Here is a 12,101-nt window from a genome sequence, read left to right as displayed (position 1 = left end):
ATACTCGATTACTTTAGGGGCGATTGTATAAAATAAATAAATCAAAAAAGTTTTGTTCAAAATACTTTTTTATTTAACACTGATAAGGTTTTGTTGTTTAAAAATATATCGGGACTATTCTATATATTGTATAAAATTAAATTTAGGTTTTCTATCAAGAAGATATGGTAATTAAATAAGAAACTCAAGTAAAACTATCACAGTTCTTCAGATAAGGAAAGAATTGAATTTATACTGTTGGCAAGGACACTGTTGTTGCGAACACATTTATAAAACTGAAAATACTAGGAAATTGTGCTTCAAGATTACCTTAAACTAAATTTACATCCCCAGGGTATCTATTTTAATATCCTAATTTTTCCTAATACATTCCATCTCAAATATCTTATAAACATAGAGAACATACATAGTATATACATGTCATATAAGATAACAGAACACCTTTTAAATAATTGACTTTTAAGGAAGCACATTATATAGAGGAGAAGATATAATTATGGGCTAGGCTTGCAATATGGGTTAGGGCGGTATTTCCGATACCACATACATAATCTGTCAGTTAACCCTCTAATGCACCTGCCCGCCTTAAGGCGGACGTTCAAATTCCATTTAAAACCAAAATATGTCTTTTATTAACGCTACTGCATATGCTTGCCTTCCGGCAAATTCTACTCAATATTCTAATGTATATTTGGTTGCCTACTTTTTGCATCGACGTAAACAACACCTGGTTCAAATAATTTTCATTTGAAATCGGGTCAAAAAGCGAGTCCGTACGTGATTGTTATTTTGGTGGAAAGTTTTAAATTGTTTTCAAATGGATTTTGGTGTTAAGAGAATTATCAGTAAGTTATTTGTACCTTATTGTTTTAAGAAATTTATGTTAGTTGTTGCTAAAATTAAATAGGACCGCCAAGAGCCCCTCTACAAGCGTACCCGCCTACAGGCGGACATATGCAATGCCTAATATAAATTTTCCTACAAATTGGTAAATAAACGTTATTACATATAATAGATTTTGCGATATTTTCAGTTATGGCTGGATCTCGCAAGTATTTTGATACTTCCAAAATATCATCAGATGAGGCGTTTGACATAATTGAGGGTCTTCCTGACGACACTGATAGCGAGGGTGATATAGACAGTGACGCTAGCTAGTTGGTTACTGCCGAAGATGAGTTAAAACTCGATCATAATGAAACATCTTTTGAAGTTGTAGACAACTTTTAAGAAATAGAGCCAGAGCAACCAGCCCAATCATCTGATAATTCGTCAATAAGTGAACCAAGCACGAAACCAAGTACTAGTTTCAATATACCTAAACCACCCACTGAAGAAGATAAACGTCTTGCTAGTGCTACTAGTTCAAAGCGTAAATCAACTTATAAGCGTTCCAATCGTGTCCGACCGCCTGAACCTGCTGAAGAAGAAGATGGGCCAGAAGTTCCTACCACAGGAACGTTTTCGGGGGATATTACTGGCATAACTAACAATTCGCCGGAATTCAAATCTATTATTTGGAGGAAAAAAAATCTTCAATTACACATAAATGAAGTCGTATTTCGGGGAGAAAAACAACTTCCAGCTGCTTTGAAGCATCTAAACACTCCCTTTGATTGCGTTCGGTACTTTTTGAATGACAATTTTTTTCTGCATCTGACCGAACAGACTAATTTATATGCACGCTAAAAAAATATTTTCACGAAGTTCACTACAGATGCAACTGAACTACGACAATATATTGGAATACTTATATATATGTCGGTTTATCGTTATCCAAATGTAAGATCATATTGGGGAAGACATTCTTTTGAAGGGATTCGTCAGACGATGCCGGTGTTGCGATTTGAGGAGATTCGACGGTATCTTCATTTCAACGATAACTTAACGATGCCTGGCAAAGGTAGACCAGAATAAGACAGTTTGTATAAGGTTCGGCCCCTCATAACACATTTTAACAATGTATCCGTACCAATGCTTCCAAGACTTTGCGTGGATGAACAAATGTGCGCAACAAAAATGACTGGAAGCCCTCTTAGGCAATATCTACCTAATAAACCGCATAAGTGGGGTTTAAAATGTTTTCCCTTTTGTGATTCTTTAGGCTTTTCGTATGCTTTTGAAATATATACTGGTGCAGGAGATAATATAATTCCTTCAAACTCTCCAAATCTGGGGCATCCATATTCCAAATTTTGTAAACCACATCGTTTATTTTGATAAACCTTACACGTCTCTAGGCCTAGTTGTTTATCTCCGAAGTAGAGGTATTTACTCATTAGGCACTGTGCGCCCAAATCGTGTACCCAATTGTAAGTTATCAAGTGATGCTGAAATAGCAAAAAAAAAGTGGAAAGAGGTTATTCGGAAGAATATATAGGAAATGCATTTGGTATTGATATAACCTCTGTTTTGTGGCATGACACCAAGACTGTTCGACTTATATCTTCTTACGCTGGGACAAAAAATTTTGCCTCTACGTACGCAAATGAAGTTATAAAGTCAGCTCGCTGGGATAGAAAAGAGAAAAGATACTACGAAATTGATTGTCCAGAAATTATCAAAGAATACAATAGATACATGGGAGGTGTGGATTTAATGGATGGACTAATAGGGAGATAGAATATCACATTCGGATGAAAACTCGCAAATGGTCCAACCGCATCTTGTATCATCTTATAGACGTCGCGATCGTAAATTCGTACTATTGTACCACCGCATTCACTCTGAAAAAGAAAAAATCGAGTTACCAGTTTTTAGGTCGATTGTGGCTGAATCGATTTGCAATTATGGATAAATCGGACGTAAAAGAAGCGTTGGTCGACCATCCTCTTCGTCCCCCAGATCATCACCTGTGCTAAAAAAGCGAGCATACCTACCAACAGAAGACGTTCGATTCGATCAAGTAGGACATTGGTGCATATTCCGTGATCGATCAGGTAAAAAACAGTGTAAATTTCCAAAATGTACGTCAGCAACTCAAGCATTTTGTCTAAAATGTAATTTAAGTTTATGTAACTCTCCAACCAAATCCTGTTTCTTTGATTTTCATAATAAAAAATAAAAGCATTTTTCTATATTATTTCATAACACAATATAGCGGTAATAAACCGGTCCGCCTCAAGGCGTCCTGTTTTTATCGGACAGCAAGGGGATGAAAGAGACGTCTAAGTAAGTTTATATTATTAGATTTATGTTTTAAATAACAAAATTATACAAAAATAATTTCTTTAATGCAGAAATAAATGTATGCATTAGAGGGTTAACATAGCAACTATGTACATTTTAACATGCGTAGTCGCGTACTATTTTCCAGTTATATCCTTTGACAGGCGTGACAAGGGTCGTTGCATTGCAATATATCCAAGTGTGTTCTTAAAATAAAATACATTTTTTTATGTATAAATAATTTGGTATATTGATGGAATTGTTATAAGAGCATCTTTTGACATATTCAGTTGTTTTTCATCACTTTCGGTTTAACACACTCACTTCGGTTTGACACTCACTTTATGCGTTGAAAGTTAATTGTTAATCGAGTAATCATGGAAAAATCGTTTTCATTTAAATTATAAAATATTTAAATCTTTAACACCGTTACTTAAAATGTCCAAGCCAGTAATTTTGGCATTTATTTTATTTTTTTAAATACCACGTTCTTGGCCACTTTTGACATACAGATTTTTTTTCTGTACAATTTGATATGATTATTTTTTAAATCGGTTGATAAATAAGCCCGTAAGAAGAAAAAAACCAAATCACATAAATAAACGCATTTAATTAATAAAAATAGCATGGAAAGCTTTGATTTCTTGAATAGGAGGCTACGTTTTAGCGCATTCTTCAATAATTCTCTTTACAAATTCAGATTTTTGCAGTGCAGATTCTGGTCTATAACATTGTGACCCCAAAAAAAGGAATATTTTATTAAAGGACAATTGAATTGCCAGCAAACAAACTGCCCGTAGTTCTACAGACAATACTAATTCTATCCTTTCAATGTTCTAAGATGAAAGAAAGAGACTTTGAAAATGATTTATCGTGACAGAATCAGAGAATTTTCAAGAGGTAGAAGAAAAAGCATCAAATTAAATTATGTCTATTAATTTGTATTTTTTCATAATATATTATCCATTCTTACATGTTGTAAATAAAAAACGGATACAATACGTTCAGAATACATACTGTAGATTTGTTTATAAATGAAGAAAATTCAATCATGTCTTGGAAAATATAAAAGAGATGGGTTGGCTTAAGTGTGATAACTGGTATAATTTTAATTTGACTCTATTTTCTAGAATACTAAATACGTGTCAACAATCAGTATATTTGTTTAAAAAACTAATTTATAGGGAGGCTGTGCATAATCGCTCTTTACGAGATAAAAATTATTTAACAATGCCAATAAAAGTGGTCAGACAATTTGTCTGAAAGTCATTTTAGTTCAAATGAGTATAGCATACTGAGATTACTATATAACTGATAGTGAGCTTGAATGACTATCTGAATCTAAAATAATGGTAAGTAAGCAAAATCTTGAAAAATCTCAACAATCTGTGTCCAATAAGCAATTTATATAAAAACAGAAAAATTTAGGTATGGAGAGGAACTTGTTGCCATCTGAAAAAATTTAAAGTATTGAATTGGCCATACCGATCACCTGATTTGAACCCAATAGAGAATTTTTGGGCCGCACTTGGAACACAAAATTAAAAAAGAAACATCAAAAGCCCACAAAATTACCTTGGTACCAAGGTACCTTGTTGCTCTGAGAGCTTCATTTAAGGTCTAAGTACAAGAGGTATTTATTAGATGTGCAGTAGATTTTTAGTGACAGATATATTATATGTATATATGTACTGCATGTTATATTGTTTTGTTTGGTAAAAAACTGTTTTATCCTCAGTGGTATCTCTTAAAAGCATTCTATTGGCCTTTCTCTGTTCATATTTAAAGATGGTGAACTTAATATCCGGCGAATTGGTTGAGTGGAAGAATGGCCAGGAGGCTAAACTTTGCCAGTTGCGCTAATTTTTGTGCATATGATGTGAGTGCACATTTTCATATGTTTTTGCATTGTATGTACAAAGAAATACTTAAATAAAAGCGTTATTTATTTATTTATTTAAATAAAAGAAATCCACCCATATATTTAACACTCAAATTTTTGAACTTTTCAGAGGAATTACTAGATTAAACCGTAAAGAAAACATCTAACTATGCGCTGTACATAAGTTGTCCAGATCCTCAAATTGCTGTAGACGAACTATGAATTTTTCTTGCAATATTACTTGTAAGCGCATATAATGTACGTCAAAGCGCAGTTATTAGGAGATATTCGAAATAAAATGGTATACACGAAGCAATGAGAAGGGATCGTTTTTTACAAGTTAGTCGATTTATTCATTTTGCAGATAATGAAGCTTTGGACATGCCAGATAAATTGTGCAAGCTAAGGCCACTCACGAGAGACCAATCAATTGCATGACGAATCAATCATTTTAGATCAATGATTAGATGATTAGCATTTCTGAAAGCTTGATTTATTATTCCAAACCAATTAATGTCAGTAAAAGAGGGAGACCGTCTTCGTCATCTTCATCGCCTGTACCACATGCACGAGCAGAAAGAAGTTGAAAAACGACCTTTAACAGAAATTCAATTTGACAATATTGATCATCTTCCACTGATGAATCTAAAGAAGCAACTAAATGCAAATTAGTTGGTTGCAAAGGAAGAACACATGCGTTTTGTCAAAAATGTATAGTGCATTTATGCCTTATGAAAGGAAGAATTGTTTTACAAAATTTCCTATAAATCCTAGAATATAGGTAAACAATTTTATTTGTATACATATAAGTAATTTTTTAAGTTTTTACTTGGTGTTTTGGACCACATGTATCTAATGTACACTAAATATTTTTAAAAACAAAAAATTAAAATTTGAGTTTTTTATGAGTTTTTACCTTTTTGTACCCTTCTAACAACCAAAAAAAAAAAATTTTTGTTAGTGAAAAAAAAATTGGGTCTGAAGGGGTTAAACTATCACCAGAATAAAGTTGACGTTGCTTTGTGATTAGAATCTTTTCGTTAAAGAATATTAATATTATTATTATTAGGTTAGTTGTATTCCCTTTTGCAGACGAAACGAGTAACCAAAGTATTATGAATAAATTGGTAATAAGAAAAAACCAATAATGGTAGCCCATAATTACATTTTTTCCTCTATAAATTAATCTGAAAATCACCATATAAATGTTTTACAGCTGTACACACTACCCTAAAATAAAGTATAGAGGGGGCTCTTGAAGTATTAAACATATATGAGATGCCACTATAAAAATTTCTTGCTTTAGTCTCTAAAACAAAGAATCTACAGCAGTACTGCATATATGAAACTCCCTGTATACTTAATCTCTAACCTAACATCATTTTAATGATCTAAAATCAAATCAACAGTGACAAACACTATACACAAAAAAGACCATAAAAGTACAAAAAGAAACCACCCAAAATGCCTAAAGGGACTAGAATATCTGTGCACATTACACTTTAAATACTTCGAACAATACTTGCGCGCGTTCCACACCAGTAGGGCGGGAATTATGTACTGCACCGCCACCCCCACATAAGACCCGGTAATCTCGATTAAACCCTTCAAGTTGTGCGTGGACAGGGCGGTAATGAGGGGCGGAAAAATCGCCAAACTGGGAAACAACAGTCGCCGCACCAAAAATCCCCGCCTTTCGAGGGTGTGCGGCTCGAAACATAAATGTTTCAAGTTGCCTTGCATCGTGATGGCGATTATTGGGAAACTGGCGGTCATGGGAAATAATGGGAAGGCGGCCAAAAACGTTCCAATCGTTTTCATAAAAGTCCCGGAGTCGTGTGCCGGCATGAAATTTAACGAATACAACACGTCGATGGATTTAAAAGCGAAAGAACCGGTAAGGGAGAGTAGCAAGTAAAAGCCACAAATCAGCACCAGATCCACACTGACTTTTTGTATAATTCGGTTTTTATTTGATATGGGGGCTAAGAGGCCGGGCAGAGAGTGGTGGCACATGAAACTGTAAACACTGGAGCCCGCCAAGGCGGGAATCTCCGCCACGTTTATTAAACTGGGGTGTCCCTGCTGGCCATTATTTATTAATCTGACACAAGCAAGGGTCACCATAATGGTAAAAGCTATCCATCTGATACTGATAGTGAAAAACTGCAAATATTTCGTTTTTTGCACATTAAAATACGTAAAAGGCCCGACCAGCAGACCGAATAAGACCACGTAAATCCTATACATGTCCATTCTTGTTACTTCAGAGTCTTCCCAGCAAGGCTCTGTGAAGTTTTCAGAACTGTTGGTCCCGGTACAACTTAAATTTACCAAAGTCTTACCTGAGGCAGCCACATATATAGTTAAATCCCCAAAAAGATAAATACAAAGGGTTATAAAAAACAACATGTGACCACTCTTACTTAGATACAGGGAAGCCATCTCCCCAAGTTCAACTTTATGGTTCAAGTTAAAGCAGGGCCTTGAATTGTCGAGCACAGTACTACCATCTGAGTCAGTGTTCAATAGAGCCTCACTTTCCTGAAAATACAAAATTATTTAAATAAATCAGTTGATTTTAATGAGAGACCACTACTCACATCCACCTTGTGTTCTTGAATCTTCCTCCACTGAATCGTTGCGTTGGCACAAGCCATACTTTCAATAACGAAAGTAATGGTGATAAAGCTAACAAAGCATAGAACCATCACGGCAATGGTGCTAAAAAGCCAACCTGCGTCCGCGAAAGCAGCCGGAAGTGTCAGGGCCCCAGTTCCAACGATCAGATTGAAGATGTAAATAAGGCCCACCTGGAATAATGTGATGGTTACTTCGTTGATTTAACTTGTGTATGATGATTTTTTGTATGATTTCAGAAGTAGAAACTACATAGAGCTTTCTGGCCCCTTTTTTCGCTTAGGGGATTGTCTTAGTGAGGACATTAATTTAGCAACAGGTTTGTTTTATGAAATACTTTTCATAGTTACTGCTTTCTTTGTGGATTCAAAAAGAACTCCGGGCATCAACCTTTTCTAAATGGTTCACTTCTGATCTCAGAAAATTAACACATGTTTTGATGGTGCTTCTTCTATCCAGCAAACCTTGAACGATGGTGTACCTCAGGGTTCGGTTCTTGGCCCAATTTTATTTTTGTTTTATGTTAACGATTTTATGAACCTACAATTTTGGGGATATTTACTTTGTGCGCGGCTGATGCTACTGTCCTGTGGATGAGCATATCCTGGCAAAAAATTGTTAATAATGACCTGCCTCTAATTAAGACTTGGTGCGATTCAAATAAACTTTGTTTTAATGCCTCAAAAACCAAAATTATCTCATTTAAATGTGACTTGGGACCAGTTTATTTAGGAAACCAATTGTTAAGCAGTACATCAGATATTAAATTCTTAGGCATTCAAAAAGATAACAAACTAAAATTTCAACAACATATTTAACAACTGGGTAAAAAACTTACAACAAACTGTTTTGCAATTAGGATAATCTCCTATGAGTGAGATAAAGGTATGACTAAACAGGCATATTTTGCACTAATTGAATCCCATTTACAATATGGGATATGTTTGGACCTCGTTGTGCGATTCGAGGCAATGAGGACTGCGTACAGGCTATACGTCACGCAAAAATTTGGTCACGGGCCATACAGGAATGTCCTCTCCTTCTGATGGGCAGTGACTGCATGGCTCCAGTGACTGTGGACTGCGAGGGATTCGTGACGCACATTGCAGCTGGAGAGGAGCGGCAGCATTCTAACAGACCTGCATTGCTAAATAGGGGGACCATCTGGTACACAGATGGCTCCAGAATGAATAACAGAGCTGGATCAGGGCTTTGTGATGGGATCCCACATATAGTGTTGTAAAATGCTAGAGAAATTATTTTTCGAGAACGTTCCTCGAGCATGAACGAGCACGAACGAGAATTTTCAGCACATACGAGCATAAATGCAAAAAATGCAAAGGAAACATATTAGGAAAATATCTGAAATTAAAAATGTTTGTGTTTATTTATGTTCTATTTATTAAGTTAAACTTTCAAACAACCTATTTAGGAAGTCTCCTCCGAACTATCCTAGGATAAAGGACCGTTACTGCCGAAAACCGACACCAAACGTTAACGCTATGGGAACGTTCACATTTTTGGGGAACGTTCGGATTCATGCTCTTGAGAATAAACGTCACGAAAAAAGTCGTGAACGTTCGCGAACGTTCTTCGAGAATAAACGGGTTCCATTGCTCACAACACTACCCACATAGCAGTAGGGCATACTCGCTGGGGCAGCACGCCACTGTCTTCCAGGCCGAAGTATTAAAATGCGGACAGAAAATCCTAAGCTGCGGACACCGCAATACAGTCGTATCAATATGCTCGGACAGCAGAGCTGCCATTAAGGCTAGGTAAGCTCCAAGCTTGTACTAGAGTGCATAAGTCCTGAAAAAACTAGTGCAGGTTGGCTGCAGGGTCCAGCTCGTCTGGATACCTGGCCACGCAGGCCATGCAGGTAATGAGAAAGCGGACTCTCTTGGCAGACTGGGATCCGCGAATGTGCCGATGGGTCGGGAACCCATAGTTGGTATCGCCAAATGCATTGCGGTCGCGTCAATGAAGGGTCTGCTGGACAAATGGACCCACCGAAGATGGACTGGGTCCCCTGGTATGAGACAGGTCAAAGCGCACATAGGTGGGCCCTCTGCCTGTCTCACCAAAAATCTACTACGCCTAAAAAGACGCGAAATTCGGCTAGGGACAGGTCTTTTAACCGGTCACTGGCACTTAAGAAGCCATCTCCATACTATCGGTATTGCGGACAACCCGGAATGCCGATGGTGCTGTGAGGAGGATGAAACCGTTGACCATGTACCTCTCTTTGTTGTGGACAAAACTTTAACATTTCAGTGTCTCTTTATACTTGAAACAGTATCTTTAATACATGGTGGCAGTTTGAGTCAGGATTTGTCTTTTTACTCCACAAGGCAGACATATAGGGTGCCATTGCCCATTCCCAGATCGGCCCTGGTGCATGACTGTTTAATATAATAGTTATCAACTTTTTAGCCATTTGCCTATCAGAATAAGACAGATTTCTCAGGCTCATAGATTTAAAAAGTAACTCAGGCAATTGCTCATTGTAAGACCCTACTGTGATATTGCAGAATATTGTAATGATACCTTTTAATGTATTTAGTTCCTACTGGTATAAGTTTGATTGTGTTTTATCCTAGCTTCAAGTTTTATCAGCACTTCATTTTATATCATTTTAATTTTGTTTTATTTTTTTTTGGTTTATGCAGGTTTGTTCACAACAACAAATGTTTATTTTGTTGCTTAACAAACTATATTTTGAATTTGAATAAAAGAAAAAACATGTTCATTCTCTTAGTATATTGAAAATTATATTAAAAATAATTTAGATGGTGATCAATTTTTCCTAACAGTTGTCTGACATTTGTTTTAACAAGTATATATATCTAGGGTGGATGCTAACTTAAAGAATAATCGAAAATCCTTTTGGAAGCAATTAATGACAAGCTCTTAAGTCATGGTTTACGCAGCTCCCTCTTTTATCATGACCAGGAAGATTCAAATGGTCAAAATATGGCTAATTTATTTATGACATATTTCGAAGGTTTATTCATATAATTCAAATCAGTTTTATGCACCAGATAGCATAATAATTGATTCCAACATGTGTGTCAGTCTTAATTCGTCTGTAATCTTGATTACTGATGTTTTTGAGGGTATAGGTATTGTGCCTAATAAACTTGCTGCTGGGCCAGATGGAATTCCTAACTTTCTACCAAAAAAGTGTGTCTGTACTATTGCTATGCCTTTGTTTATTTTGTTTAATAAATCCTTAAAATCTTCCAAGTTTCCAACTGCCTGGAAAGAAAGCTAAACTGTTCCTCCATTCAAAAATAGCCAATGAGAAAATATAGAAATCTATCGTAGCATTTGCATTCCATCTGCAATACACAAACTTTCTGATTGTCTTGTGGCCAAACAACTCTCTTGGTTATGTGAGGGCTTATTATCAGAATCACAACATGGTTTTTAGAGTAAAAGATTCACAAAAACAAAGTTAGCTTACTATCAGTGAGATATCATTAATTAATTGGAGAACTGCAAACCGATTGATGCCTTATGTACAGATTTCTTCAAGGCATTCAATTGTGTTGATTGTGAAATTCTTCTGCAGAAACTGATAATGATGGGTTTTTATGTAAAGTTTCTTGAATAGATGAATAACTATCTATCTGGTCGACGTTAAGGAAAATTAAAGTCGGTTCAGGTGTTCCTCAAGGTGACCATATGTCTTCTTTACTTTTTAGCATTCTTGTTAATGATATATCTGCCTGTTTTAGGACAAGCAAATGCTTATGTTAACTGATGACTTAAAATTCTGGAGAATTTTGATAGCCTACAGGACCAAGCTTTGTTGCAGGCTTCTCTTTACCTCCACTTAGGGTTCATCATATCTTAGAAGCTGTATTTGTATTTGTTGATTATCCGAACTTAATAAGTCAGAATCATGTTTTCACAGATTTTGATATTGTAATTTTATGCTGTTAATGGAGTTATTCCGTATGTAATAAATAAATAATTAAACTTACCCAAGGGGGGTATTGGTCCATTTCAGGCATCTTGTGGCCCTCTCGTTCTCTTAATAAAGCAAACTAATGAACTGGAAAGCTTGAACTAGCTTACATGTTTAATTTATTTGACAACATTACATTAAGGAATTTCTGCCAACGTTGCCTCCTATTTTTAAACAATATATTTATTACATTTGTTTTATCAATGATTTATTAGTTAAAAAAACATTGACTTGGCTGCTTTGTTTGGAAATAGAAATTTATGTAAATACAAGTGACGTTAGATTGGCTAACATAACCTCAAACTTGCTGTTGTCATCCAAACGTGCAGACAGCATCGCGAACCACAATATTATCACCTAATATATTTTTTATGAACTTTTTAAAAATCTTTATCATAATATAAATTTATCTTTTAAAATAATAAAAGACTAAAA

The 12,101-nt window shown here is 35.6% G+C and overlaps 1 protein-coding gene across 1 annotated transcript; it reads right to left on the bottom strand.

The window, feature by feature from the left end:
* Positions 1-50: 50 nt before the first annotated feature.
* Positions 51-11,933, bottom strand: LOC126745833 (transmembrane protein 104 homolog). Its single transcript, XM_050453857.1, has 3 exons — positions 11,683-11,933; positions 7,654-7,863; positions 51-7,594 (listed from the first exon to the last, which is right to left on the bottom strand). The coding sequence occupies exons 1-3, from the start codon at positions 11,710-11,712 to the stop codon at positions 6,434-6,436; spliced, it is 1,401 nt and encodes a 466-aa protein (XP_050309814.1). The 5' UTR covers positions 11,713-11,933; the 3' UTR covers positions 51-6,433.
* Between the last annotated feature and the right edge of the window lie 168 nt (positions 11,934-12,101).

The sequence above is a fragment of the Anthonomus grandis genome, chromosome 1, assembly GCF_022605725.1.
Source record: "Anthonomus grandis grandis chromosome 1, icAntGran1.3, whole genome shotgun sequence".
Classification (NCBI taxonomy): Eukaryota; Metazoa; Arthropoda; class Insecta; order Coleoptera; family Curculionidae; genus Anthonomus; species Anthonomus grandis.
The sequence above is the reverse complement of the archived record's forward strand: the minus strand, read 5'-3'. Positions and strand labels throughout refer to the sequence as shown.

Excerpts from the sequence above, each read along its gene's own strand:
- LOC126745833 (XM_050453857.1), bottom strand. The coding sequence starts at position 11,712 with ATGCCTGAAATGGACCAATACCCCCCTTGG. Across the intron at positions 7,864-11,682 it reads TGGACCAATACCCCCCTTGG|GTGGGCCTTATTTACATCTT; the intron begins GTAAGTTTAATT and ends ACATTATTCCAG. Across the intron at positions 7,595-7,653 it reads TTCAAGAACACAAGGTGGAT|GAAAGTGAGGCTCTATTGAA; the intron begins GTGAGTAGTGGT and ends TTGTATTTTCAG.